At 42.2% G+C, this 27,144-nt stretch overlaps 1 protein-coding gene across 1 annotated transcript in view; it reads right to left on the reverse strand.

Moving 5' to 3' along the window:
• Positions 1 to 1,036: 1,036 nt before the first annotated feature.
• ZNF343 (zinc finger protein 343) overlaps positions 1,037 to 27,144 on the reverse strand; it is a 31,490-nt gene continuing 5,382 nt past the window's right edge. The window contains 5 exon segments of the mRNA XM_057704078.1: positions 1,037 to 2,531; positions 2,860 to 3,469; positions 7,670 to 7,833; positions 10,086 to 10,212; positions 24,120 to 24,178. Coding sequence (XP_057560061.1) covers positions 2,449 to 2,531; positions 2,860 to 3,469; positions 7,670 to 7,833; positions 10,086 to 10,212; positions 24,120 to 24,178 — 1,043 coding nt within the window. The 3' untranslated portion in view covers positions 1,037 to 2,448.

The raw sequence follows: 27,144 nt of genomic DNA on the forward strand, positions 1-27,144 counted from the left end.
AGAGACATGAGGGGAAATGTGGCAAAGGGTAGGGACCCACACTCCCAGCACTCACATCTTCTCTCCACCAGAGCTGACTCAGGACCCTCTGGAAAGTTGACTTCATGGCCTTTGGACTCTGTTACTACCCCCTCCTTTGATGGAATATCAAAATCAGTCTGTGCTTTTTCTGATTTTCAAACACTGATATCCATTTTCTGGATCTGGCAAACTCCAACTGAGCAAGCAAATTTGCTAGAGCCTAAGCCAACCCTCTCCAGTAAAGAGTTGCTGGCTCAGGACATAGAAGTCAGGGCCAGGGCATGCAGAGTTGTCAAAAATCTGGGCAATGTGGGCTCTGAGAGAGGAGGACTAGGAAAGGGTGTGATTAAAGCCCAGGTCCTTGGGCTGAAAAACAAAGGCAGGGGTATGACTAGGTTGTCTTGGACCAGTTAGTGGAGGGATGATGTGGGTGTCATTAGCAGGACTGGACCCTAGGATTGGAGGGATGAGGGGACGTGGCATTGAAGCTGTGTTTAGGGGTATTTATTGATTTTATTTTTTTGGCTGTGCCGCGTAGCTTGCGGGATTAGTTCCCCGATCAAGGATTGAACCTGGGCCCTCAGCAGTGAAAGTACAGGGTCCTAACCACTGGACTGCCAGCGAATTCCATAGGCGTCTTCAGACTTATGATCTGACACAGAAGTAGCCAAGAGGCCCAAAGAAACAATTCATGACTAGAGAACAGTTTGGGCATGGTTTAAGGACCTGACTCTGGAATCTGGAAGGAAAAACAATGCTTCCGTGGTAGAGAAGGATTCAGCAGAGACCTGAATAGAGACTAGAAGGAAAGGACGAAACCCAGAGAAGGGAGCTTTCCCATAAGTCAAAGGAAGTGATCGGTCAGTAGAGGCAACCCAGCCCCCAGAGACCCGGAAAACTGCCTCCCTTCAGTGGGCATGGCTCCAGAACCTACATCATCCTCCCCATGCAAAGAATCAGATCCTCGAATAAATCTATTAGGTTGATTGGGACTTATTTTTTCTCAAAGGTTGAATCCATGCAGGAAATTTGTGAAATTGAATTCCTTTCCAAACAGATGAGTGACTAAGGTACACAGCCTGAACTTATTGAAGATTTTAAAGAACAGAAGGACATGAAAACATGGGAAAGAACTGGCATTTGAAAATAAAACAAGTTGATTATTCTTACTTAAATAAAGCCTTCTACTTTTTATTCTACCTGGTTACAAAAAGTGGGAAAAACATGTTTATTAAGTTGTTACTGACATCTACACTCTCATAAGGAGTATGTTGGGGGGGTGGGCAAGATTTCTGAACCCCACCCCCCAGCCCGGAGGTGGGTGAGGTAGTGATGCAGAGGAGGGGTGTCAGGATAAGGCTCCGCCCACAACCCCACCCACACAGGCCTCCCTGAGTGTGTCCTGGGCTGCAAGATGAGGTATAACTTACTGCTAAAGCTTCTCAGTCTCCCTCCCTGCCTTGTAAAGCTTCTCCCAAAAAAGCTGTTCTCTGGTGCAAACTGAGGTATCCTTACCCATTCTCCCCACACACATGGGGCTTCTATTCTGTATACTCTGGGGTTGGTTGAAGGGTGACTTTTAGCCAAAACCTTGTCCACACTCCTTGTACTTATATCTTAGGGTGGATTCCCTGAAAGACAATGAGACAGAGAGTTGAGTGGCTTACTGGGGAATGAGGACAGGACTGGGCAGAGGAAGAAGCTGACCATCAATGTGTTTGAGATCATTCAGTCTGATGGAGACCTCGGAATCTGGGATGACCCTGTGGAGTTGCCCCGCGGAGCCAAGGGCTAGGGTTTTGCCTCCCCATATCAATCAATCTTTGGCCAGGAAGCACCCCTTGGGAAGTGCAGCTCACTGTGGCTGAGAGCAAGTCTAGTGAGGAATTCACCTCTGCAGCCACCAGCAGCAGGTGCCTGGAGCAGCCGCACAGTATCCCCACATAAGGATTCTCCCTACGGTGTGTGAAGAAGGCTGACTGATCACAAGAGCCTTGCCCGCACTCCCTGCGAACACATAGCTCCTCCCTGAGTGAGCTGTCTGGAGCACGCCTGTGGGTTCTTTTTCCAATGCCTGTCAGCACTCCCTGAATGCCTGACACTTCTCCCAAGGCAGCTACTGGATGTTTCGTAAATGCTGACTTACTGCTAAAGCCTCTCCAGTCCCTGCACACACAACACTTCCCACCTAAGTGCACCCTCTTTGTGTAGTGAGGGTTGACTTACAGCTACCCACACTCTGCACGCATAAGGTTCCTCCCCTGAACGTGCTTCGGTGCCTGTTGAGGGTCAACACATCTCTGAAGCTTCACTCACACTCCACACACACATACAAATTACTCCGCGCATGTCTCTCTGGCATAAGATGAGGTTTGAGTAATCGCTAAAGTCCTGCCCAGGACCCCTGCATACACAAGGCTTCTCACTTCAGTGTGTCCTCTGATGTCTGATGAGATTTGACTTGTCGCTAAAGCCTCGCCCACACTCCCTGCAAACATAATGCTTCTCCCCTGAGTGTGTCCTCTGGGGCACAAGGAGGAGTGATTTCCGGCTAAAACCGCGCCCGCGCTCCTTTTACTTGTAAGGTTTCTCCCAAGTGTGTCCTCTGGTGAAGAGATTTGACTTCTGGCTAAAGCCTCGCCCACACTCCTTGCAAACATAATGCTTATCCCGAGTGTGTGCTCTGGGGCACAAGGAGGAGCCATTTGCAGCTAAAGCTTCAGCCACACTCACTGCACAGGTAAGGCTTCTCCCCCGAGTGTGTCCTCTCATGTATGATGAGGGTGGACTTATTGCAACAGCCATGCCCACAGTCCCTGCAAATATAAGGCTTCTCACCTGAGTGTGTCATCTGGTGTTTGATGAGGACTGACTTCGGACTAAAGCCTTGCTCACACTTCCAACAAATGTAAGGCTTCTCCCCCGAGGGTGTCCTCTGGTGTTTTCTGAGGGTTGACTCATCACTGAAGCCTTGACCACACTCCAGGCACATGTACGGTTTCTCCCCGGAGTGTGTCCTCTTGTGTATGATGAAGGATGACTTCTTGATGAAGCCTTGCCCATACGCACTGCACACATAGGGCTTCTCCTGGGAGTGAGTCCACTGATGACCTACTTCTAAAGCTCTGTCCACACTCCCTGCACAAATAAGACCTCTCTTCTGAATGTGTTCATGTGTGTCTGCTGAGGTTGGCCTTCCAACTATGCCTCGCCCACACTCCTTGCACACATAGGGCTTCTCCCTGGAATGTATCCTCCGGTGATTAATAAGGGTTGATACCTGGCCGAAACTTCGGCCACACTCACTACACACATAAGGCTTCTCCACTGAGTGTGTCCGATGGTGTCTGATGAGGTTTGACTTACCTTTAAAGCCTCGCCCACACTCCCTGCAGACATAGGGCTTCTCCACTAAGAGGTCTGGTTTGTAACGCAGTTTGATTTCAGGCTACAGTCTAGTTCACGTTCTTGACAGTTGACTGCTCCAAAGCTCAAGGTGTCCAATTCCTTCACTTCTTTGTCTGCTTGCACAGGGTTTACACTTTGGGCTGAGCTGGGCTCTATTTCCACCACTGTGCTGCCTTCTCCAGGACTTGCTGACTGTCCTCGGGGTGGTCTGGGCAACGCATATGAGGGCCATCTCTCCTCTGTCCTCGAGTACCAGGTCTGGAGTCACCTTCTCTCTCTTGACCTTCTGTGTTTTCACTCTGGCAGATGTAAACAGAACACTGCTGCCCCCGATGCTCCAGGCCAAAATCCCCCTGATGGAAGTGATTTTTACACATACACCCTGGAAGATCTGCAGCACATGTTGGTGGAGGAACTGTTGACAGGAAAAGGCCAGAAGGCAGAAGAACAGGGATAGATCTCTGGCTTTGGTTCTGCTGGAGAGAGAAGGTTTTCAGTTAGAGAAGCCTTAAATGGGGCTGCTGGGCTGTTCTGCCTTGTCTTAGGACACAGAGTGTTTTACTGCCATGACTGTAATTGACAATATACCTACAACACAATTTGTTTCCCACCAATAATTCCTTTACATTCCACTTCTACACATTCCATTTTCTATTGCAACCCAGAAAATCTATAACAAAAGCATCTTCTCTATGTTAGACTAGGAGCTTTTTGTTGTGCAAGTAGCCTCAGTAACCCTTTTCCTCTGACTAAATCATCTAAGTCATCAACACACATTGATATAGACTGTCTACAACTCTGTTCTACTTGGAGATAAGTCACTATGACCTATGTGGAATTCTCTTTCATGACTTTTCTTATTACAAAAAAGAAGACTGATATACAGAAAAAAGTCACTAGGTCTGAAGGGCTTCCACATGTAGGAAATAGTATATGAAACAGTGGTTAAAGAGAGTGTATGTGAAATAAATCTGAATTTCCATTCGCCTAGCTGCAAATACTTTCTAGAAATTTCTAAGTACTAGGTTCTCTACTAAAGTATTGTGGATTCAGCAGTGGACAGAAAGACATGCTCCATGATTTCAGGATTCTGGTACCTCGTGCCCAAACTAACCCCATCACAATGACATCAGACTTGGCTATGGGATTTGCTTTGGCCAACAAAGGTTAGTGAAAACTTAGTGCTCCTTTCAAATAAGTTTTAAGACGCACAGTGTGGTCCTATCATTGCTCTTTTCCCTCTTCCTTAAGAATCCCATGACCCAGATAGAGGCTGTTCCTTTTGCCTGGATTCCAGAGCCAAAAGAACTGAATTAATAGAACTGTCTACCTGAACTGTAGACAGTAGATACGAGAGTGCATCAAAAATTATCTGCACTCCAGTTATATTAACACTTCTGTAAGTTCTACAGCCAGAGTGTGGATAATTTTTGACTCATCCTTGTATTAAGAAAGAAATGAATATTTGCTATTATAAGCCACCGAAGTTTGGGATTGTTTGTTATCACAGCATTACTTAGCCAAAGCTAACTGAAATATCCTCCCATGAAAGCTTTAAAGATTATTTCAGGGAGTACCCTTGAAGAAGAGATATCATAACATGAATACGTGAAGAATTAGAGACTGGTTTAGGAGGAAAAATAGTATGATCTGGCCTTAGCTAGAGAATAAACTTGTGCTGTCTTGTAACCAAATAGAAATATGAGGATAAAGCACAGGTAAGACAGTGACAAAGAAAATGGATTCATTGTAATAGGTGATGGGTAAAATCGTTGAAGTTCACAAACTGCTCAAGGGTGTGAATATTGACATAGAAAAATGAGTATGTGACACTAGTCCTATGGACCTTACAGTCCAAAGAAAGGAAAAAAGTAAGAGAAAAGCCCACAAGAGACATAAGAGGCAGGAGAACTGCAGAATATTACGGTGCTGAGCAAGACAAAGGTAACAATTTCAAAAATGCAACTGGGATTCAGGCTTTCAACGTCAAGACTAACCTGAACAAGGTCATTTTGACGTTTTCCTCAGAACCAGTTAAACATATTAACACAGAAAAAAAGGATAACATGACAAGAGAAAAATAAAAACAAAGTCTAGTTAGACTGACTAGCTAAAGGCCAAATCAAAACACACAGAACCAGACCAAAACGGACGAATCACAATTAGATGGCGCTCAAACTAGATGAAATCAGATCAAAACATGTCAAAGAAGATGAAAATGGAAAAAGTAAACCTGATTAATTCCTATCAGGGAAACAGCTATGCCATTTAAGGAAACACCTGAAGAAACTCCTGCCTAAAACTAGTCTGAGTCTCCAAAATGTGATTCTTCTCTACCTGCTCTATCTAGAAATACAGGAATGTCTAGAACCACACTATCCATTATGGTAGCCACTAGCTGTACGTCTCCTGAGCACTCCAAATGTGGTTGGTCTGAACAAAAATGTGCTCTAAGTATAAAATAACAACCAGAGTTTGAATACTTAATACAAAAATAAAAGAGTAAAATATCTGATTTTTATATTGATTACATGTTGACATGAAAATATTTTGATATTTTGGGTTAAATAAGATATTATTAAAATTAATTTCACCCATTTACTTCTACTTCTCTAAATGTGATCACTAGGAAATTTAAAATTACCCACATGGTTTACACTATATTTCCACTGGACAGCACTGATTTAGAACAAGGGGTAGGAAAACTATGGCCCACAAGCTAAATCTGACCTTGTATTTTTCCATAGTCTATAAGCTAAGAATAACTTTTAAATTTTTAAATAGTTGGGAAAAAAATCAAAAGAACAATAATATTTCATGATACATAAAAAGTATATGAAATCCAAAATTCCGTGTCCACAAAAGTCTTACTGGAACACAGCTATACTCTTTCACTTACCTGTTGTCTACGGCTATTTTAGCCCTATAAGGACAGAGTTGAGAGTGGTTACAGAGACCATATCACCCACAAAACCTAAAACAGTTATTGGGTTGGCCAAAAAGTACCTTTGGTTTTTAATTAAAAAGATACATTTTTCATTTTCACCAAGAACTTTATTGAATAATGTATTCATCCTTTTGTTCCACTACCTTCTGCCATTTTTCAGGAAGCTTCATAATTCCATCTTCCCAAAACTTTTTTTTTTATAAGTAAAGTTTTATTGAAACACAGCCATTCTCTCATTTACATATCATCCAAGACTACTTTCACACTACAAGGGCAGAGCTGAGTAGCTGTGACAGAAATCATCTAGGTACAAAGCCTAAAACATTACCTGGCCCTTTACAAGTCAAAATTTCCAAACCCTGTTCTACACCATAAAAAGATGGCTAAAACAATATTTGCAAAGTAAATATAACTTTTATGCACTTAATACAATAGTTTTAATAAGTATATAAGATAAAAACAAGGAGAAACTGATAGAGCATAAGACAGTTATGAGAGGCAGAGAATAGTGTATACTCTTATCAAACACATGTGGAATGTTCACAAAAATTACCAACCAAATATTAGTGCAAAAGAATATATTCACAAGTCAAAAGAATAGAAACCATACAAATCTTTTTAAATGAACATAATGAGATAAAACTGAAATGTGGTTACAAAAAAACACTATATCTATCTGCTGAACTTTAAAACCTTACTTATAAATGTGTTTTGTGTAAAGACAAAAAACAAACAAACAAACAAAAAACACCAGGCCTGGTGGTCCAGTGGCTGAGACTCCACACTCCCAAAGCATGGGGCCTGGGTTCCATCTCTGGTGAGGGAACTAGATTCCACATGCTGCAACTAAGAGTTCCCACGGCGTGACTGAGGATGCCCCATGCTGCGACTTAAGATCCTGCTTGCTGCAACAAAGATCCCACGCGCCCCGACAAAGATCCCACGCGCCCCGACAAAGATCCCACGCGCCCCGACAAAGATCCCACGTGCCCCGAGGAAGATCCCGCGTGCACAGACAGTGGCCCCGCGTGCCACAACAACGACCCCACGTGCAGCAACGATGACCCCGCGTGCCGCAGCGTTGATCCCGTGTGCCGCAGCATCGATCCCACGTGACGCAGCATTGATCCCACGTGCCGCAGCATCGATCCCGCATGCCACAACGTCGATGCCGCGTGCCGCAACTTGAGCCATAGCCCGGAACAAGTGCCCCTGCAGCACCACAAGCGCCGACCACCTGTGCCACAGGCCTGTGCTCAACTTTGTCGCTGGCCGCCCGCCACGCTCCCCCACCTTCTCGCTGGGGCTACAGGGCCATGCGCGGGCTCCCCGGGGCCGCCACCGCCACTTGGGGTTGGGCAGCGACCCCCGCGGCCGCCCCGGGCCTGCCGTGCTGCCGCCAGCCGCCAGCCGGGCACCATAGGCCATATCGAGGAGCTTCTGCCTGCGGTACCGACCTCAGGCCCCACAGAATGGCGGACAGTGGCCTCCCCGCTGCGTGGCCTGGTGCGGGGGGGGCCAGGCGCTGAGGGACGCGCTGGGGGAGAAGTTGTCAGCCAGAAGATGCCTGTCACGGTGCGCCCACAGCCAGAGCACCCAGGCCGCACCTCCTCTCTAGAAGGGTCCCGCAGGGGCTGAGGAGACCATGCCACCACTGCTGCCAAACCGCCCAGTGCTGCAGAGAAAGAGCACAAAACTTTTTATCTTTTTGAGCAAAGAACTGTTCCAGGTGCCTTTTAGAGTCTTTCAGAGAACTGAAATTTTTTCCATTAAAAGAACTTTGTAAAGACCTAAGTAAATGTAAATCTAAAGGTACAATGTCTGGTGAATACAGTGATGAATCAGAACTTCCCAGCCAAGCTGTAACAATTTTTGCCTGGTCATCAAAGAAACATGTAATCTTATGGTCTTACGTTATCCTGATGGAAGATTATGCCTTTTCTGTTGACTAATTCTGGATGGAAAAACAGAACATTTTCATTACGTTTAAGTAAAGAATTGCATGCAGAAATACAGTCAAAAAGGTTTTTTTCACTTATGTGGAACCCAAACATCAAAGCGATTAACATAACCAAGCTGGTACAAATGATTTTCAACACCTAAATTGGATATTCTGACTATGTCGGCTATCTTCCAAATGGTATAACATTGATTTTTCTCAATTAACGTCTCAATGTGATCACTATCAACTTCAAGTGGTCTATCCAACCATAAAGCATCATCCAGTGAGAAATCTTCAGCACAAAACTTCGCAAACCACTTTTGACACATCTGATCAGTCCCAGCACCTTCTCCATACACTGCACAAATCTTTTTTTGCATTTCAATTGCATTTTTACCTTTCTTGAAATAAGAAAGCATAATAGGTTGAAAACGTTGCTTTTTTCTTCCATCTTCAATATTAAAATGGCCACACAAAAATTCACCACTTTTGATAAGTCTTTTTTTAAATGCACATTGATATGACAGCTGTCACATACAATCTAACAAAACTGTTTTGAATGAAGTTAAAGACAACTAAGTGCTACTAAAGCCATCTTATGGAAAAAAACAAATGAACCTTTTGGCCAACCCAATACTTTCTGGCCCTTTACAGAAAAACTTGGCCAACCCCTGATCCAGAGTAATGTCATAATAAAAGTTTTAACAACCTCAATTTAAAGAATCAATGTCGGGGACTTCCTAGGTGGCACAGTGGTTAAGAAGCCTGCCAATGCAGGGGACACAGGTTCGATCCCTGCTCCAGGAAGATCCCACATGCCACGGAGCAACTAAGCCCATGTGCCACAACAATTGAGCCTGTGTGCTGCAACTACTGAAGCCTGCACACCTAGAGCCTGTGCTCCGCAACAAGAGAAGCCACCGCAATGAGAAGCCCGCACACTGCAATCAAGAGTAGCCCCCACTTGCTGCAACCAGAGAAAGCCTATGTGCAGCATCAAAGACCCAATGCAGCCAATAAATAAATAAATCTATTTTAAAAAAAAGGATCAATGTCAGTTTTTAGATAAATGAAAAAAATACAGCTTATGAAACACAAAAGCCATACAAACTTTGATATTTAATGTTAACTTCTGTCACAAAAGGCATTTCTCACTGCTCTCCCCTTGCAAACTGTGCCTCCACTGCAGTTCCTTATACCTTAGACACCCACCTTCCTTAAGGCCTTGGCACCAACAAGTCCCTCTACCTGAAATGCTCTTACCCTAGATACCTAGAGTTCTAGCTCCCTTTTGGTCAAATGTTACACTCTCGGTGATTTGAAATACCCAATTTCAAAATTCAGCCAGCCACCCCCTCACACTCAATACTCCTTTATCCTGTTCTATTTTATTATTTCTTACTATGTAGTGCTTATCATCTTCTAACATACCATGTTATAATATCCCTGTATATGTAATAACTAAATGGAGTATAACCTTTAAAAACTGTGAATCACTACATTGTACATCTGAAACATAATATTGTAAATCAATGATGCCTCAATAAAAAAGAAAATAAAAATAAACATATGCAAAAATTTTTACATCATAATAATATCCCTGTATATGAAGCTTTTTGTTAGCTGCCTCTCTATACTAGAAAGTTTCCATGGGCAGAGATTATCATTTCATTTACTAACATACTCTAAGTATCTAGAACACTTTCTACTACATAGTAGGTAGTCAGTAAATCTGCAGAGTTAATGAAGGAAAGAACACTGCCTCACCCAATGAGAGTAGACTTCTGTAATTCTACAGCATCACTTCTCTGTATAGGTTCCTCTGCTCAGAACTCAGTCTCTTCCATTCTGCCTCTGTGAAGATCACAACCACATCCCTGAATGTGACTGGTACCTACAAACAAGCAATAAATTAAGGGACAGCAAGTCCCCATCAATCTTCTCACTGTGAGGAACATATCTGGTGGCCCCAGAGAGTCTGGATATGCAAGAAGTTGATCTAATTCTTTTCAGACTACATGGTTCTCCATATCAGGTTCTTCTGGGCATTACCATGGCTTTATGTTAAAATCTGAGGAGCACATAACTAATGCATAAAACACATTCCTGGCCCTCAGACACTTTTGATTTCTTTGGAAAAGCGATTTGTGAATCAATTTGAAAACCTAAAGCAGTGCTCAATGACCCTGAGGAATGGAGGAGTTCTAAAATGAAGAGTAGAGGATGGGCTGGAAAAGAAAAAAAGCATCATGTACACAAGGCTTGTGCTGGGCATCAGGGAATGGAGACGATTTAGAGGAGAAAATGAAAGAAAACTTCAACTACAGAGAAAAGCAGGAGTGAACAGATGGGACCCAGAATAAGCATTTTTCAAGGGTTCAGGTTACCAAATGGGATATGCAAAATCTGCCTCTGCCTGGTATTTTAACCACCTTTTTATTTTTTACTTTGTTTATACATTTATTTATTATTTATTTAGTTAGTTTTGGCTGCATTGGGTCCTCATTGCTGCACACGGACTTTCTCCAGTTGCAGCACGCAGGTGCTACTCTTTGCTGTGGTGCATGGGCTTCTCATTGTGGTGGCTTCTCTTGTGAAGCACGGGCTCTAGGCACACAGGCTTCTAGTTGTGGCTCACAGGCTCTAGAGTAAAGGCTCAGTAGCTGTGGCGCACAGGCTTGATTGCTCTGCAGCATGTGGGATCTTCCTGGACCAGGGTTTGAACCCATGTCCCCTGCATTGGCAGGTGGATTCTTAACCAATGTGCCATCAGGGAAGTCCCTTAACAAACTTTTTAAAATAAAGCCCTTAATGCTTCACTCATCACATAGAGGAGTACAGGTGTACCTCATTTTACTGCACTTTGCCTTCATAGATATCAAGTTTTTTTTACAAATGGAAGGTTCGTGGCAACCCTGTGTCGAGCAAGTCTTTTGGCACCATTTTTCCAACAGCAGTTGCTCACCTTGTGTCTCTGCGTCAGATTTTGGTAATTCTCACAATATTTCAAACATTTTTATTATTATTATATTTATTACTGTGATCTGTGATGAATGATCTTTGATGTTACTACTACAACTTGCTGAAGGCTCAGAGGATGGTTAGCATTTTTTAGCAAAAAAGTATTTTTGAAGAACTTTTATTGAGATATAATTGACATACAATAAACTGCAAAAGTATTTTTTAATTAAGGTATGTATGTTGTTTTTTTAGACATAATGCTATTGCACACATAATAGTCTACAGTAATGTGTAAACATAACTTTTGTATGCACTGGGAAACCAAAAATTTCATATGACTCACTTTACTGTGATATTCACTGTACCGCGGTGGTCTGGACCCAAACCCACAGTATCTCCAAGGTCTGCCTATACTTCAATAAGCTTCCTGGAATGAAAGCAGGGCATTTAGCTCACTTTGCTTCCTATTCCCAACCCCACTGTACATTCTGTAGGAGTGTAACTTAGTGTCCACAGTGTCTCAATGAACAAACAACTCATAACCGATAGGGGAGGATAAATTTACAGTCCAGTGAGATTATAATTTAACTAATAGAACTGAACAGTTGTCTTTATTTTATAGACCAGGAAAATTTATTTAGGCTTTCTCTCATTCTTCAATTCATATATTCTTTCTTTCCTTTTCCCTCCCTCTCCCTTCTCTTATCTATCTATATAATTTTTCTTTGAATATTGCACATTTTGGGTAAAATATCATAGAAACTCTGGATACCAACCCTGCCCTCTTCCCAGACTGTCACTGTGGTTGTTTGCTTGTTCATCTGTTTTGAGACCTGTCTGGACTAGTTCAATGAAGGTTATTTCCCCTGAAGTGGTGGCTTCAGAGGGTGCAGCCTTGAGTAAACACAGTCACCCACATCTCCCCGCTCTGGACAGAGGGCTCTCTTTTTGTCTCTCCCTGACCTCCCTATTAAGCTTACAGCAGGTCTGCCTCTATTGGTATCACACACAGCTGTTAGCCTCCACTAATGGTAGCTGATTGCTCTACTGTTTTCAACAATGTCCTGGGGTATAAAGAGCTCCACAGTCTGATCCAATTAAAGTCAGATCCTTTTGCAGGGGTATTTTTGAGGCCAGTATTTGAGACTTACCCTGACCTATAGGAGAGCTCTTCTCGGCAATCTCTCCCCTTGCTCTCTGTTACGCTTCCAGCTGACCTGCCACTTCACGTGCTGCTCTCCCAGGCCTCTCAGTTTCCTCTCACTGCTCACCACCAAAACCTCCAGTGTTTTCAACAACACCTAAGACCTCCCTACTCGATTCCATACAAAACCAGTCACCTCAGGGAGTGCTGCAGAGTTCTCTGTTCCTACAGCCTGCCTCTCACCAGGGCAGGACCTGTGCACCACTGCTCAGAGGTGGCAGCAGGACGGGCAGGCCACTTCACTCAGTGTGACACTCCTGCTCTAAGAGCAGGGCCCTGGGTGGGGGTGGCAACTCCTTTGCTTCTTAGCATGCTTCTCCTAGCACAGGATCTCTGCCCTATGAGCAAGATGGGGAGAAGGCAGTAAGGTCCCTCCTGATTCTTGACCACCTGTGCCTGAGACAGAGCTTCCATCCTACAAATAGGGCCGAGCGGAGACAGAAAACCCCAGATCTCTTGGCCACACTTGCCTACAACACTGAGCTGGGGGGAATGAGAATCGCTGGTGGCCTGCCCCGCCCAGGGAAAAAGACTGGGAACTAGGGGAAGAAAGTCCCACCTTCTTAGCTGTACCCACTAGGTACAGCTAAGCTGTCCTCAGCTTCCATTACACTGAGCTGAAAGGTGACCAGGAGGGAGAAGGTTGTGCGACAAATGCCACAGACTCTTGCTGATTTAGCAGATTTTCTTGGATAAATGTTTCTCTAATTGTCGCCTGTCCTTAAGAGCACTTTTGAGAGACTTTAAATGGTTGAGGTTTTTTTTTTAAATCATTTGGTTGTTTCACAGAAAGAGGACCTGAGGAGCTCCTCACACCTCCATTCTAAAAGTGCTTCTTCCTGTATCCTATGAGTTTGACTGTCAATCCATGTGAACGACTGGACAATGGATTGAAAGCTTAGGCCAGCACTTTGTAATGAGTAATTCTACACCAGTATGTAACCATTTCAACCAGTATAATAAAAATCACTATTATTGTCATCATTTTTTGTTATTACACATTATTTTTCCAAAGAACTTGTAGGTTACTTGAAGATAAGGATGGCGTATTTATAAACCTACTGGTTTGGCTTGCAGAATCTCACACACACCATTCACAGAAAAGAACACAACAAATTTCTGGTAGAGAAGAGATGGGGGTGGGGGGTGTTGGTACAATGGGGATGAATCACTGTATCTAGAGAGAGCACTCTACATGAGTCATTCCTCAAATAACATAGGCCCATTCCCTAGGGTTGGAAAATACATTCCCACATTTTTAGATGGGGATTGATGTGGCAGAAAGAGTCCAGAAAAATTCCATTACAAGGTGCAGGAGCTTGAGAGTCAGAGAAAACTGAGTTCAAATCCTGTCTCTACCACAGATCAGATGAGTGTGGTCACGCACAAATCACACATTCCTCTGAGCCAGACTTTCTCTCTCTGAAATAAATCGTGTTATCACCAGCACCCTCTCACAGCTGTTGTTAAGAATTATGAAGAGGTGGAGTCAAGACAGCAGCCTGGGAGGACGTGGTGTTTGCATCTCCCCACAACAAGGGCACCTACCAGATGCTAGTGGGGGACCGCGAAACCCAAGGAGACGGGAGGAACCCCCGAGTAACCAGGTAGGACATGGGGGAAGTGAGGGGGGAGAAGAAGTGGAGGCCAGACAGGACTGGCACCCCTGGGGGTGCCTGGGGGAGGGGAGTGGTTCCCTGGAGGAACCCTCAGGGGCTTGGAGGACAGGGGTAGGGGAATGCAGCTAGCATTTCCCCTGCCCAATTGGGACCCAGGAAGCCTGCTGGGGTCCCTGGCCAGGTCCTCCGCCTTCCGGGGCCCCCTCCAGCCACATTGGTCCTGGGAGCATAGGAAGGAAGGGAGGCTGGGGGAAAGAAGAGGAGAGGCAGAGAGGGAGGAGCCACTCCAGGATTGGGGGGTCGGAGGGAATGTATCTAGTGTTTCCCCTGCGCACTCAGGCCCCAAGTAGCCTGCTGGGCTCCCAGGCCTGGTCCTCCACCCTCTGAGGCCTCCTCTGGCCATGTGGGTCCTAGGGGTGTAGATGAGAGGGAGGAGGGGGGAAGAGGAGGAGAGACAGATGGGCTGAGGTGTGGGTACACCCTCTGGGACCAAAGGATCAGGGGAAGTGCAGTGTTTCCCTGCCCACTCACGCCCAGGAAGCCTGCTGAGCTTCCAGGCCTGGTCCCCTGCTTTCCGGGGCCATCCTCCAGCCACAAGTCCTAGGGGCACAGGAGGGAAAGAGGGGTAGGAAGAAGAGAAGAGGCACACAGGGAGGCACCCTCTGGGATAAGAGGACAGGGGGAACACGCCTAGCATTTCCCCTGCCCACTCAGGCCCTGGGAGCCTTCTACGCTTCCAGGCCTGGTCCTCCGTCCTCCGAGGCCAGAGGCAATCCCGGGGCCCCTCCAGCCTTCCTGAGCCTAAGCTCTGCCCCCCTCCCCAGGGCCTTTTCCAGCTGCATGGGTCCTAAGCCTAGACCCCACCTGCCGCCTAAACCTCCCCCCCAACCCCGCCTAAGCCGCACCCCCCCACACAGCCAAGGCCTTTCCCGGCTTTTTTTTTTTTCCATTTATTTTACTGTGGTTCTGTTTTACATTTCAGTTGTTGTTTTATCTATATATTTTTAAACATATCTATTAGTTTTCTAATCTTACTGTATCTTTTACTCTGTTATTGTTCTGCTTCTATTTTTTTTTTCCTGCCCTACAAAGCTTGCAGGATCTTGGTCCACCAGTTGGGGGTCGGGCCTGAGATCCTGTGGTGGGAGCCCCGAGTCCAAACCACTGGACTAACAGAGAACTTCAGACCCCAGGGAATATTCATCAGAGTGAGGTCTCCCAGAGGTCCTCATCTCAGCACCGGCTCTACCCAACAGCCTACAAACTCCAGTGCTGGATGCCTCAGGCCAAACAACAGTAAGACAGGAACACAATCCCACCCTTCAAAACAAAAAAAAAGAGAGACGACAGAAAAATATGTTACAGATGAAAGAGCAAGGTAAAAACTTACAAGACCAAATAAATGAAGAGGAAAGAGGCAACCTACCTGAAAAAGATTTCAGAGTAATGATAGTAAAGATGACCCAGAATCTCAGAAATAGAATGGAGACACGAATTGAGAAAATACAAGAAATGTTTAACAAAAACCTAGAAGAACTAAAGAACAAACAAACAGAGATGAACAACACAATTTCACAGATGAAATGAAAAATGCACTAGATGGAATCAATAACAGAATATTATTATCTGTCTGAGGCAGACAAATGAATAAGTGAGCTAGAAGACAGAATGGTAGAAATAACTGCAGAGGAGCAGAATAAAGAAAAAAGAATGGGGCTTCCCTGGTGGCACAGTGGTTAAGAATCTCAGTAATAAGAAAAAAGAATCAAATTGTACACTTTAAATATATGCAGTTTATTGTACGTCAATTATACCTCAATAAAAGTTCTTAAAAAGAAAAAAAGAAAGAATTCACCTGCCAATGCAGGGGACATGGGTTCAAGCCCTGGGTTGGTAAGATCCCACATGCCGTGGAGCAACTAAGCCCAAGCACCACAACTACTGAGCCCGTGCTCTAGAACCTGTGAGCCACAACTATTGAGCCCATGTGCCACAACTACTGAAGCCCGTATGCCTGGAGCCCATGCTCTGCAATAAGAGAAGCCACTGCAATGAGAAGCCCGCATACCATGAGGAAGGGTAGCCCCCGCTCTCCACAACTAGAGGAAGCCCACGTGCAGCAACAAAGACCCAATGTAGCCAATAAATAAATAAATAAATTTATTTTTTAAAAAAACATAAAAGAATGAAAAGAATTGAAGACAGTCAGAGACCTCTAGGACAACACTAAATACACCAACGTTCAAACTATACAGGTTCCCAGAAGAAGACGGGGGAAAAAAAAAGGTCTGAGAAAATATTACAAGAGATCATAGTCAAAAACTCTCTAACATGGGAAAGGAAATAGCCACCCAAGTCCAGGAAGCACAGAGTCCCACATAGGATAAACCTAGGAGAAAGGCACCAAGACACATATTAATCAAAGCCACAAAAATTAAATTCAAAGAAAAAAATATTAAAAGCAGCAAGGGAAAAGCAACAAATAACATACAAGGGACTCCCCATAAGGTTATCAGCTGATTTTTCAGCAGAAACTCTGCAGGCCACAAGGGAATAGCAAGATATACCTAAAGTGATGAAAGACAAAAACCTACAAACAAAATTACTCTACCCAGCAAGGATCTCATTCAGATTTGACAGAGAAATCAAGAGCTTTAAAGGCAAGCAAAAGCTAGGAGAATTCAGCACCACCAAACCAGCTTTACAACAAATGCTAAAGGAACTTCTCTAGGCTGGAAACACAAGAGAAGAAAAAGACCCACAAAAACAAACGTAAAATAATTAAGAAAATGGTAATGGGAACAAACATATCAATAATTACTTTAAATGTACATAGATTAAATGCTCCAGTCAAAAGACACAGACTGGCTGAATGGATACAAAACCGAGAAACATATATATGCTGTCTACAAGAGACCCACTTCAGACCTAGGGACACATACAGACTGAAAGTGAGGGGATGGAAAAAGATACTCCATGCAAACAGAAATCAAAAGAAGGCAGGAGTAGCAATACTCATATAAGATAAAATGGACTTGAAAATAAAGACTGTTACAAGAGATAAGGAAGGACACTACATAATGATCAAGGGATCAATCCAAGAAGATATAACAATTGTAAATATCTATGCACCCAACATAGGAGCACCTCAATACATAAGACAGATGCTAACAACCATAAAAGGGGAAATTGACAGTAACACAATAATAGTAGGGGACTTTAACATCCCACTTACACCAATGGACAGATCATCCGAACAGAAAATAAGTAAGGAAACACAAGCTTTAAATGACACAACAGACCAGAGAGACTTAATTGATATGTATAAGACATTCCACCCCAAAGTGGCAGAATACACTTTCTTCTCAAGGGCACATGGAACATTCTCCAGGAGAGATCACATCTTGGATCACAAATCAAGCCTCAGAAAATTTAAGAAAACTGAAATCGTGTCAAGCATCTTTTCCGACCACAACACTAAGAGATTAGAAATCAATTACAAGAAAAAAACTGTAAAAAACACAAATACATGGAGGCTAAACAGTGCACTACTAAATAACCAAGAGATCACTGAAGAAATCAAAGAGGAAATTTTAAAAATACATCGAAACAAATGATAACAAAAATATGATGACCCAAAACCTATGGGATGCAGCAAAAGCAGTTCTAGGTGGGAAGTTTATAGCAATTCATTCTCACCTCAAGAAACAAGAAAAAGACTCACTACCTCTTGCAAGAGCACCGGAATTACAACTAACTGCTTAACAATCATTGACAGAAAGACACTTGAACTCACCAAAAAAGACACCCCACATCCAGAGACAAAGGAGAAGCTGCAATGAGACAGTAGGAGGGGTGCAATCGTGTTAAAATCAAATCCCATAAATGCTGGGTGGGTGACTAACAAACTGGAGAACAGTTATACCACAGAAGTCCACCCACTAAAGTGAGGGTTCTGAGCCCCACATCAGGCTTCCCAACCTGAGAGTCCAGCAACGGGAGAGGGAATCCCCAGAGAATCAGATTCTGAAAGCCAGTGGGATTTGATTGCAGGACCTCCACAGGACTGGGGGAAACAGAGACTCCACTCTGGGAGGGCACACAAAGAAGTGTGCTCACCAAGACCCAAGGGGAAGGAGCAGTGACCCCATAGGAGACTGAACCAGACCTACCTGCTGGTGTTGGAGGGTCACCTGTAGAGGTGGGGGTGACTATGGCTCACTGCGTGTACAGGGATGCTGGCAGAGGGGGTTCTGGGAAGTGCTCATTGGCATGAGACCTCCCAGAGTCCACCATTAGCCCCACCAAAGAGCCTGTAAGCTCCAGTGCTAGGTAGCCTCAGGCTAAACAACCATCAAGGTGGGAACACAGCCCCACCCATTAGCAGACAAGCAGATTAAAGTTTTACTGAGCTCCGCCCACCAAATCAGATTAGAGTCCTACTGAGTTCCACCCACCCAGCCCTACCCACCATCAGTCCCTCCCATCAGGAAGCACCCATGAGCCTCCTAGAAAGCTTCCTCCACAAGAGGGCAGACAGCAATATCAAGCACTATCAGCAGTGTTTCGTCTTGTGGAATTGAAAACCACAGCCACAGAAAGATAGAGAAAAAGAAAAAGCAGAGGACTTTGTACCAGATGAAGGGACAGGATAAAACCCCAGAAAAACAACTAAATGAAGAGGAGATAGGCACCCTTCCAGAAAAAGAATTCAGAATAATGATGGTGAAGATGATCCAGGACTTTGAAAAAAGACTGGATGCAAAGATCAAAACGTTTACCAAAGACCTAGAAGAATTAAAGAGCAAACAAACAGAGATATGCAACACAATAATGGAAATGAAAAATACACTAGAAGGAACCAATAGCAGATTAACTGAGGCAGAAGGGTGAATAAGTGACCTGGAAGACAGAATGGTGATAATCACTGATGCGGAAAAGAATAAAGAAAAAAGAATGAAAAGAACTGACGACAGCCTAAGAGACCTCTGGGACAACATTAAATGCACCAACATTCACATTATAGGGGTCCCAGAAGGAGAAGAGAGAGAGAAAGGACCCGAGAAAATACTGGAAGAGATTATACTTGAAAACGTCCCTAACATGGGAAAGGAAATAGCTACCCAAGTCCAGGAAGCACAGAGAGCCCCAGGCAGGATAAACCCAAGGAGAAACACGCCAAGACATAGAATAGTCAAATTGACAAAAATTAAAGACAGAGAAAAGTTATTAAAAGCAACAAGGGAAAAACGACAAATAATATACAAGGGAACTCCCATAAGGGTAACAGCTGATTTCTCAGCAGAAACTCTGCAAGCCAGAAGGGAGTGGCATGATATATTTCAAGTGATGAAAGGGAAGAGCCTACAACCAAGAATACTCTACCCAGCAAGGATCTCATTCAGATTCGATGGAGAAATCAAAAGCTTTACAGACAAGCAACAGCTAAGAGAATTCAGCACCACCAAACCAGCCCGACAACAAATGCGAAAGGAACTTCTCTAAGCGGGAAACATAAGAGAAGAAAAGGACCTACAAAAAGAAACACAAAACAATTAAGAAAATGGTAATAGGAACACACATATCGATAATTACCTTGAATGTTAATGGACTAAATGCACCAACCAAAAGACACAAACTGGCTGAATGGATACAAAAACAAGACCCATATATATGTTGTCTACAAGAGACCTACTTCAGACCTAGGGACACATACATACTGAAAGTGAAGGGATGCAAAAAGATATTCCATGCAAATGGAAATCAAAAGAAAGCTGGAGTAGCGATACTCATATCAGATAAAATAGACTTTAAAATAAAAAATGTTACAAGAGACAAGAAAGGACATTACATAAAGATCAAGGGATCAATCCAAGAAGAGGAGATAACAATTATAAATATATATGCACCCAATATAGGAGCACTTCAATACATAAGGCAAATGCTAACAACTATGAAAGAGGAAACGCTAGGCAGAAATAGACACAGATGTAGAGAACAAACATATGGACACCAAGCGGGGAGGGCTGGGGGGGAATGAATTGGGAGATTGGGATACCAAATTGTACACTCTAAATATATGCCGTTTATTGTCTGTTAACTGCATCTCAATAAAAATTCTTAAAAAAAAAAAAGAAACAAGAAAAAATCTCAAATAAACAATCTAACCTTACACCTAAAGCAACTAGAGAAAGAGCAAAGAAAACCCAAAGTCAGTAGAAGGAAAGAAATCACAAAGATCAGAGCAGAAATAAATGAAATAGAAACGAAGAAAACAATAGCAAAGATCAATAAAACTAAAAGTTGGTTCTTTGAGAAGATAAAAAAAATTGTTAAACCTTTAGCCAGACTCATCAAGAAAAAAAGAGAGAGGATGCAAATCAATAAAATTAGAAATGAAAAGGAGAAATCACAACTGACACCACACAAATACAAAGGATTGTAAGAGACTACTACAAACAACTATATGCCAATAAAATGGACAACATCAAAGAAATGGACAAATTCTTGGAAAGGTACAATTTTCCATGACTGAACCAGGAAGAATTAGAAAATGTAAACAAACCTATCACAAGTAATGAAATTGAAACTGTAATTAAAAATCTTCCAACAAACAAAAGTCCAGGACCAGAAGGCTTCACAGGAGAATTCTATTAAACATTCAGAGAAGAGCTAACACCCATCCTTCTCAAACTCTTCCAAAAAATTGCAGAGGGAGGAACACTCCCAAAATTCTTCTACAAGGCCATCATCACCCTGATACCAAAACCAAACATATCACACACAAAAAAGAAAATTACAAACCAATATCACTGATGAAAACAGATGCAAATATACTCAACAAACTACTAGCAAACAAAATCCAACAACACATTAAAAGAATCATATACCATGATCAAGTGGTATTTATCTGAGGAATGCAAGGATTCTTCAATATACACAAAACAATCAATGTGATACACCATATTAACAAATTAAAGAATAAAAACCATACGATCATCTCAATAGATGCAAAGCTTTTGACAAAATTCAATACCCATTTATGACAAAAACTCTCCAGAAAATGGGCACAGAGGGAACCTACCTCAACATGATAAAGGCCATGTATGACAAACCCACAGCAAACATCATTCTAATGGTAAAAAAACTGAAAGCACTTCCACTAAGATCAGGAACAAGACAAGGATATCCACTCTCACCACTCTTATTCAACATAGTTTTGGAAGTCCTAGCCACAGCAATCAGAAAAGAAAAGGAAATAAAATGAATACAAACTGGAAAAAAGAAGTAAAACTGTCACTATTTGCAGATGACATGATACTATACATAGAAAATCCTAAAGATGCCACCAGAAAACTACTAGAACTAATCAATGAATTTAGTAAGGTTGCAGGATACAAACTGAATGCACAGAAATCTCTTGCATTCCTATATACTAACAATGAAACATCAGAAAGAGAAATTAAGGAAACAATCCCATTTACCATCACAACAAAAAGAATAAAATACCTAGGACTAAATCTACCTAAGGGGGCAAAAGACCTGTACTCAGAAAACAATAAAACACTGATGAAAGAAATCAAAGATGACATAAACAGATGGAGAGATATACTATGTTCTTGGATTGGAAGAATCAACATTGTGAAAATGACTATACTATCCAAAGCAATCTACAGATTCAATGTAATCCCTATCAAATTACCAATGGCATTCTTCACAGAATTAGAACAAAAAATTTTACAATTTGTATGGAAACACAAAAGACCCCAAACAGCCAAAGTAATCTTGAGAAAGAAAAACGGAGCTGGAGGAATCAGGCTCCCCAACTTCAAACTATACTACAAAGCTACAGTAATGAAGACAGTATGGTACTGGCACAAAAACAGATATACAGCTCAATGGTACAGAATAGAAAGCCCAGAGATAAACCCACACACCTATGGTCACCTAATTTATGGCAAAGCAGGCAAGAACATACAATGAACAAAAGACAGCCTCTTCAATAAGTGGTGCTGGGAAAACTGGACAGCTACACGTAAAAGAATTAAATTAGAATACTACCTAACATCATTCACAAAAATAACCTCAAAATGGATTAAAGACTTAAATGTAAGGCCATAACTCTTAGAGGAAAACATAGGAAAAACACTTTGACATAAACCACAGCAAGATCTTTTTCGACCTACTTCCTATAGTAATGAAAATAAAAACAAAAATAAACTAATGGGACCTAATTAAACTTACAAGCTTTGCACAGCAAAGGAAACCATAAACAAGACAAAAAGACAACCCTGAGAATGGAAGAAAATACTTGCAAATGAAGCAACAGACAAAGGATTAATCTCCAAAATATACAAACAGCTCATGCAGCTCAATATGTAAGCAACAAACAACCCAATCAAAAAACTGGCAGAAGACCTAAATAGACATTTCACCAAAGACGACATATAGATGGCCAAGAGGCACATGAAAAGATGCTCAATATCACTAACTATTAGAGAAATGCAAATCAAAACTACAATGAGGTATCACTTTACACCAGTCAGAATGGCCATCAACAAAAAATCTACAAACTATAAATGCTGGAGAGGGTGTGCAGAAGAGGGAACCCTCTTTGCACTGTTGGTGGGAATGTAAATTGATACAGCCACTGTGGAGGTTCAGTATGGAGGTTCCTTACAAAACTAAAAACAGAACTACCATATGACCCAGCAATCCCACTCCTGGGCATATACCCTGACAAAACTGTAATTCAAAAGGACTCCAATGTTCAATGCAGCACTATTTACAACAGCCAGGACATGGAAGCAACTTAAATGTCCAATGACAGATGAATGGATAAAGAAGATGTGGTACATACGTACAATGGAATATTACTCAGCCATAAAAAGGAACGAAATTAGGTCATTCGTAGAAATACAGATGGACCTAGAGTCTGTCAAATAGAGTTAAGTAAGCCAGAAAGAGAAAAACAAATATGGTATATTAACGCATATATGTGGAATCTAGAAAAATGGTACAAAGGAACCTATTTAAAGCAAAGGAAGAGAGACAGACTTAGAGAACAGACATATGGATACAGGGCAGGGACGGGGAGGGTGGGACGAATTGAGAGATCAGGATTGACATATATACACTACCATGTATAAAACAGATAGCTAGTGGGAACATGCTATAAAGCACAGGAAGCTCAGCACAGTGCTCTGTGACGACCTAGATGGGTGGGATTGGGGGGGAGGGGAAGCGCAGGGGGTGGTGGGAGGGAGGTCCATGAGAGAGTAGATACAGGCATACATGTAGCTAATTCACTGCACTGTACAGCAGAAACTAACACAACACTGTAAAGCAATTACACTCCAATTAAAAGAGAGAGAGAGAGGGAGAGAGAAAGAAAGAAAGAAAGAAAGAAAGAAAGAAAGAAAGAAAGAAAGAAAGAAAGAAAGAAAGAAAGAAAGAAAGAAAGAAAGAAAGGAAAAAACGAAAGAAAGAAAAGTACATGCTATATGTATTTTAAAAAAAAAAGATTTATGAAGAAAATGTTATGTCTGAGATTTGTCTAAAATGGTCCACTGACGGGTAGAAATGAAAGAGGACTGGCCATTATAGATGACTGTTGAGCTGGATAATGGTACCTAAGGGTATGTTATTACTACACTCTCTATTTCTATAGATGTTTGAAAATTTCAATAATAAAAAAGTAAAAAGTATCATTAGTGTGGACGTGGAGTCAAATTTAATAGTACATTTAAAACTTTTAATAATTTCAGTTTTTCAAAAGTATTCCTTATGTTTTAAAGTTTCCTGGACTCAATATTAATCTTGGGTATATTTTTCAACAAGGAAAATAAAACACACAAATGCAGGAACCATTATGAAGTGACTAACACAGTATCCGACACAGGCATGAACTGCTTTAATGTTGATTGCCTTTTCGCTTCCCAAGAAAGAGAATATAAACCTATTTTCTGGAAAACGAGCCAGCATTTCAGAAAATAAATAAGTGTAACCCCAACCCACCAGTATTTTGGACTTGCCCTCCTTTTCTTGAAGCCAGTCAGTCTCGTGAAAAGGCAAACCTAGAGATGGAAAAAGAAGCTATGAGAAACTGGGGCTCCCATGGTACTGCCAGAGCAGCTCCTCCATGCCATGTGAAGAGAAAGTTGCCTCTTTCCTCAGCTGTGATCACAAGGTATTTGCAGTGAACCTAGAGCCCTGCTCGCCCTCTTCACTTCTCTGGACCCTCAACAGCTTTCACCTTTTGCCTTATGATTCTCAGTGTCTTCATGGTCTCTATATCTTCCCTGTTCTCCAAAGGCAACATCTCCTCCCAATCCTGCTCTCTCCAGGCAGAAGGATCAGGCAACACCATGGCCCAGAGTCAGCCCAGTGTTTGCCTTGAAATTCTGCCAGGAGGCCTGGTAGAAATTATTACATTTCAAGATCAATCTCCACTGCCTGGTGTGATTCCTCCAAAACTTACTTATAAAAGCCCATCTTGTTTCCATGCACCCAGGACTTGTGGGATGGAAGTGCAATTTGATATTGCTGGGACCCTTACTGTGGGCCCTATGCCTGAGGCTCTTCTGCAGGGGTCCTGTCCTCTCACACCCTCCTCATTCAATACACATGGAATCTCAGTCCACAAGGCTCGTTGCATTTTTTTTTTTTTATGTCACTCCTTTCTGGCCTATAGGCCCTTTGCAGTAAATTTTATTATCATTCCCAATTACTTGTTTCCCTCTATAATTCCCTGCCCCTGACATCAGACTTAGTTTCATGACTTGCCTTAGACAAGGAAATGTGACTGAAAGTGCCAGTGCCACTTGTAAACACTGCATTATTCCACCATCTCTCATGTTCTGAGAGCAAAGGAAAGGTAGACCTACTTAAAAAGAAAAAAAAAAAACAGGGAGGGACTTCCACTGCAGGGGGCGCAGGTTCCATCGCTGGTCAGAAACATAATATCCCGCAAGCCAAATGGCAAGGCCAAAAAAAAAAAACCTCACATAAAATCCAAAAACCAGTAAGGAAGGGGTAGATATATTTTATTACACATCATTTAAAAAGTTCAGTTTAACAAGGACCCTTTAAGGAAAGGTGGAGGGTGGGGAACAGCGTTTAAATATGTGTTTAATTTTTGATCCTCTTTTCATACTGGAGGATATATAAGACGGATAAACAATAAGGTCCTACTGATAGCACAGGAACTATATTCAAAATCCTGTGATAAACCATACTGGAAAAGAGTATGAAAAAAAAATACGTATGTATAACTGACTCACTTTGCTGTATAGCAGAAATTAACACAACACTGTAAATCAACTGTACTTCAATAACAATTTTTTTAAAATACTGGAGGTATACATAGGAAATTAATAAAACAATAGAAAATTAATAAAATTAATAAAACTGATTATCTATGGAAAATAAATCTTTGTCTGCACTGTCATGATTGTATCCTAGAATCCAACAGTCCAAATAAAAACTAGAAGTAGTAGCAGTTCATACAACTCAATATCAAAAATCGCAGCTCAGGACTTCCCAGATGGCACAGTGGTTAAGAATCTGGCTGCCAATGCAGGGGACATGGGTTTGAGCCCTGGTCCGAGAAGATTCCACACACTGAGGAGCAACTAAGCCCATGTGCCACAACTACTGAGCCTGCACTTTGGAGCCCGCGAGTCACAACTACTGAGCCTGTACTCTAGAGCCCTTGAGCCACAACTACTGAAGCCTGCGTGCCTAGAGCCCACGCTCCACAACAAGAGAAGCCACCACACTGAGAAGCCAGCTCACCACAAGGAGTAACCCTTGCTCTCCGCAACTAGAGAAAGCCCTCGTGCAGCAATGAAGACCCAACGCAGCCAAAAATAAATATAAATAAATTTATTTTTTTACAAAATTGCAGCTCAATAAAAAAAAACAATTAAAAAATGGGCAGAAATTTGCAGAGACGTGGATGGACCTAGAGACTGTCATACAGAGTGAAGTAAGTCAGAAAGAGAAAAACAAATATCACATAATATCGCTTATATGTGAACTCTAGAAAAAAGGTAGAGATGAACTAATTTGCAAAGTAGAAATAGAGTCAGATGTAGAGAACAAACTTACAGTTACCAAGGACATAAGGCGGGGGGTGGGATGAACGGGGAGATTGGGACTGACATATATACAGTACTATGTATAAAAGAGATAACTGTGGGAAGTTGCTGTATAACAAAGGGAGTTTAACTTCGAGGATGGATGATGCCTTAGAGGACTGGGACGGGGAGGGTGGGGGGGAGTCGAGGGAGGGAATACGGGAATAAGTGTATAAATACAGATGATTGAACTTGGTGTACCTCAAAAAGAATAATAAATAAAAATAAAAAATAAAAGAGATAACTAATGAGAACCTGCTGTACAGCACAGGGAACTCTACTTAACACTCTGTGGTGACCTAAATGGGAAGGGAATCTGAAAAGAGTGGATATATGTATATGTATGACTGGTTCACTTTGCTGTATAGCAAGAAACTTACACAACATTGCAAAGCAACTATACTCCAATGAAAATTAATTTTTTAAAAAAAAGGGAAGATGTTTAGTGAAGACTGATACACAGTATGGGCACCTAGAGATCTCAAATTTTCGGTATACGCAGAACATGGACTGGATAAGAAGCACTGCCACCAATGAATGTACAATTCTGTTTTCCAACTTTTTACTAACACTAGGAATTATCTAACTTTTTAAACTTTGCTAATCGAATACTTTTATCATCCATTTTTTGGAAGATAAAAGAAATAAAATAAAATTTTTTTTAAATAAAAATAAACAGGCAGAAGATGTGAATAGACATTTTCCCAAAGAGGACACAAAGATGGTCAACGGGCACATGAAAAGCTGCTCAACACTGCAAACCATCAGAGAAATGCAAATTAAAGCCACAGTGAGATATCACCTCACACCTGTCAGAATGGCCATCATCAGAAAGAACACAAATAACAAATATTGGCAAGAATGTAGAGAAAAAGAAATCCTTATACACTGTTGGTGGGGAT

This window comes from Hippopotamus amphibius, chromosome 12 (assembly GCF_030028045.1).
Source record: "Hippopotamus amphibius kiboko isolate mHipAmp2 chromosome 12, mHipAmp2.hap2, whole genome shotgun sequence".
NCBI lineage: Eukaryota > Metazoa > Chordata > Mammalia > Artiodactyla > Hippopotamidae > Hippopotamus > Hippopotamus amphibius.